A 3,914-nucleotide genomic window follows, 5' to 3' on the forward strand; every position below is an offset into this window, starting at 1 on the left:
TGAACAGACAGTCCTCTCCTCTCTGTTTAACCTATCATCTTGAACAGACAGTCCTCTCCTCTCTGTTTAACCTATCATCTTGAACAGACAGTCCTGTCCTCTCTGTTTAAACTATCATCTTGAACAGCCCTGATGAAGCCGTGCTAAGTGGGGCAAAACGTCTGACAATAAATAGTTTAAAACTATTTTGTTCCTTTTTGACCACAGCCCTGACCATCTCCTTCATATTTTAAATTATACGGTCAACTATTTATATATATATCCTATTTTGAACGAGTGATACCCACTTTGGGAACTGATGGTCTAATACATTAAAAATATAAAGTTAATGTTATTACATGTATGCAGAGAGGAAAAATTTTAATGTTTTATTTTATAGTAGCATATACTCATCTAAAAAAAAACAAAATTATTAATTTAGTTATTGCTGTCTCTTCATTGCAATTATAATAAATATCTAGGGAAAATATGGAACAAGATCCCCTGAAATAGAAACGACTTTCCAAAAGTTCTGCTGTAGATAATTCTCTTTGTTATTAACTTGTAATTTCCTTGCAATAGCTTCCACTAGGTTAGTCTTTTCATTACATTTAAGGGGGATTAGTAATATCAAAAGAATGATCGTAAACAAGGTATTCAGATAATTTACAATGTGTTTGTTTAATAAGATTTAGATGGTTGGAGTTGCAAAGCATTGCTTCAACATGGAAGGTGGGCTTTACTCATTTATAATCAATGTTCTCTTATTGACCTATTATAAGCTATTCTGTTATCATTTCTGCTTTGACTTCTCACAGCTTTTGAGGTACAGTAAAATGAATTGTGTAACATACTTCTTTTTTATATACTTTTGGTTAAATTAGAGTTTGGTAATCAATGATGTTTAATATTTATCCTGCCCCTATGTGTGGTTTTTATGTAACATTTTCAATTAATTTTGCAAATCATGAATTATGAATCAAAATAAGGTTGCTGAAAGTTTAAATATATCTAACATTGAAAATTAAGAAAAAAACAACAAAATGCTTAGCTGTTCTGATTTTATTTTTGTTCAACCTTCATATTTAACCCTCTAGAGTTAAATAAAGAGTTACAAATATGTTTTGTTACAAGTATGTTGCTTAGCATGAACTATTGAGTGTGCATAATCAAATTCCACAAAACCATTTTTCCACATACAATAAAGTCTATCTTTGATTTTCATTTATTTATTCACTAACACTATTTTATTGTATTTTTCAACAGAACCATGTAAAACAGAGAAGAATTGCTATCGGTGTGCGCAATAACAGCTCTTGGTACTTGACTTGTTCTTTTTCAGTAATGTATTTCTCTGTAATATGTATTAAAGGATATTTCTCATTCTAATGTTATTCTGTTACAGTATTATTCTCCTAGTAGAATGTCAATAAACTTATAGTTTCTTCACTTGCAAATCTTCAAACTGAATTGGAATGAATTCTAATGATCTACTAGATAAGCCTACTGCCATTGTTTGGCCAACAATCCTCGAGGTAGTGTATCTTTTGTTTATTTTAAGTTTAACTTGAAGCTGTGTATTAAAAAAACAATGTTGATAGGCCCAGAGTTCTGTCGATGCTTCAATCAATGCAACGGTGAGTCCTTTTTATCATTCGCTTCTATCTCAATGATCATTTCTCTTTGTTTCTCTCATGTATTTATTTTAATAAATACTATGACCGATACACCCTAATTTTTTAAAGATATATACAATTATTATTTTTTTTTTAATTTATTTAAAATAAGTTTTAATGGGTTAAAATGAGGGTTAAATGAGTTGATGATATTTTTTATTTTAAAAAATATCATCAACTCATTTTATTAGCATTTCGAATCAATCTGATTTCCATAAAAAAGATAAAGATATTTAATGTGACAATCCGCATTATTCAGATGAAGAAAGCTTTTGTCCAATTCCAGTGTATTTTTTTCTTTTACTATTTGATAAATTTTATAAGTTGTTTTAATTTTCATTTTAATTTATAGTTAAATTATTTTCAAGAATTTTTTTTATGTTTGTAGTTAAATTATGGGTCATTTAAATTAAAATCTGTACGGCAACAACCCATGAAGGGTCAGGGGTTCAGTACTTTGTAAGGGAGTACTGTTACTAGACCAACGGTTGTGCAAGGAGGTGATTTGGTCAGTATCACGCTCGACCGCCAGATTTTTGCCCTATTAGGGGTACCCAATTTAAGAGGCTAGATGGATCCCTTGAGGGCTCCAAGAACCCACAGAAGTTGACTCATGGCTACAGTATAACAGAAAACAATATTTTGCCGAGCCGGATTCGAACTTGGATCCTTAGTGTCAAGTAGCCACAGGCTTGGCTGTGGCCACCACGCTCCCTATGGGTCATTTAGTTGCCTATAATAACATTACCATTTAGTTTTTTCATCGACATTGAGGCTTCCTTTTAAGGTATTCTTAAGCCTATCTTGCATCATTTTATTAAAACTCAACTGTTGAACTCAATAGACATTAGGAAGCGACCATGATTTTGTTGTTGGCTAAGTGGCGTGTTTTTGTTAAACAGCCCAGGTTGCTGAAATGTTGAACACTGATTAAAAGTAAATAATAAACTTATGTTTGGTGACTTAGTTGCTCATATTTATACTAAAAAATTTACATGGTACTGAAATTAGATATAGAAACTATAAAATTAATTATTTTTTTTTTACATCATCTAAATAGTGTGTTTCCTTTAAAGAGCAGCTTTCAGGAAGACAAACCTTGAAAATATTGAATGCATTAATCAAATAGAAGATGTAAAATGAGTACTTAATCGGTTAGGTTCTTATTTTGGTGCTAAATAACCCCTAAAAGTCACCTTATGGTCTCAGATTGCGAGCAAGTAACCCAACCTCATAAAAATATATGACGCTAAATACTTTACAGTTCTTCTAAATAGCGAATACATGGCATAAAAAGAAAGAAAAGAAAAACAATGGCTTGGATTGGACCAAATATATGGCACTAAATACTTCACAGTTCTTCTAAATAGCGAATACATGCCATAAGAAGAAAGGAAAGAAAAACAATGGCTTGGATTGGACCAAATGAACATGTTGCATCTAGATCTCTCATCCATACAGAATTTGTTTGTTTTTAAATATTTATTTGAGTTACATTGACTCTCATGGAGTCCAGAATAATAAAATAAAGCGAAGTTTTGCAAGATTATTGGATCTATTGGAATTGTACAGATTATATTGTGAATAAATAATGTGAGGTTACCTATTATATTTACCCCTCAGGTAAACAATATTTTTTTAAAACTTATAATATACTTCATCTAATACATATTTCTCTATGTTAATTTTTTTTACTATAGCATGACAAGTTGATAAAACTATTAATACAAGATTTTGGTTGCCAAATTGAAAAAAATCTTTTTCAAAAGTATGGGAAAAATTTACATTCTGCCCTTGTTTCGGGATCACATTCTTAACCATAATTTAGAGCAATATAAAACTGCCTCAGTTATATATTCACAGTATAGTCACCACTTAAAACAATTGCAGATCAACTGCCCTAGCTGACTGGCTAGTGAGACATATTTGGCATAGTGTACTGTCAAACATTATTACAGCGCTATGACTTAAAGAAACCGTTTTGATTTTCTTATTAGAAATTATGAACTATGAATGAGTGAAATTGGGCTCAGTCAAGCACCTGTCAAGTTTAAGAAGGGAAGAAGTAAGGTAGACATGGAGGAAAATGGACCAAATAGGATACACAAAATACAGATTAGGCACCTGTCAAGTTTAAGAAAGAAAGAAGTATGGCAGACATGGAGGAAAATGGAGCAAGTAAGATACACTAAATACAGATTAGGCATCTGCCGAGTTAAAGAAGGGAAGAAATAAGGCAGACTTAGGGGAAAATAGTGC

General features: G+C 31.4%; 1 protein-coding gene across 4 annotated transcripts in view; it reads left to right on the plus strand.

Moving 5' to 3' along the window:
* Positions 1-3,914, plus strand: part of LOC106691204 (ankyrin repeat domain-containing protein 65) — a 9,950-nt gene that overhangs the window by 2,900 nt on the left and 3,136 nt on the right. For 2 of the 4 annotated variants that reach the window (XM_067047800.1, XM_014436905.3), the window contains exons 2-4: positions 1,246-1,298; positions 1,385-1,514; positions 1,581-1,616. In XM_067047800.1, the coding sequence (XP_066903901.1) occupies positions 1,455-1,514; positions 1,581-1,616 (96 nt within the window). In that variant the 5' untranslated portion in view covers positions 1,246-1,298; positions 1,385-1,454. Of the gene's footprint in view, positions 1-668; positions 806-1,245; positions 1,299-1,384; positions 1,515-1,580; positions 1,617-3,914 lie in introns of all 4 variants that reach the window. The other 2 variants (XM_014436906.3, XM_014436908.3) reach the window with 2 other exon arrangements.

The sequence above is a fragment of the Halyomorpha halys genome, unplaced genomic scaffold (genome assembly GCF_000696795.3).
Source record: "Halyomorpha halys isolate HHAL.00 unplaced genomic scaffold, Hhal_1.1 Scaffold2152.1, whole genome shotgun sequence".
NCBI lineage: Eukaryota > Metazoa > Arthropoda > Insecta > Hemiptera > Pentatomidae > Halyomorpha > Halyomorpha halys.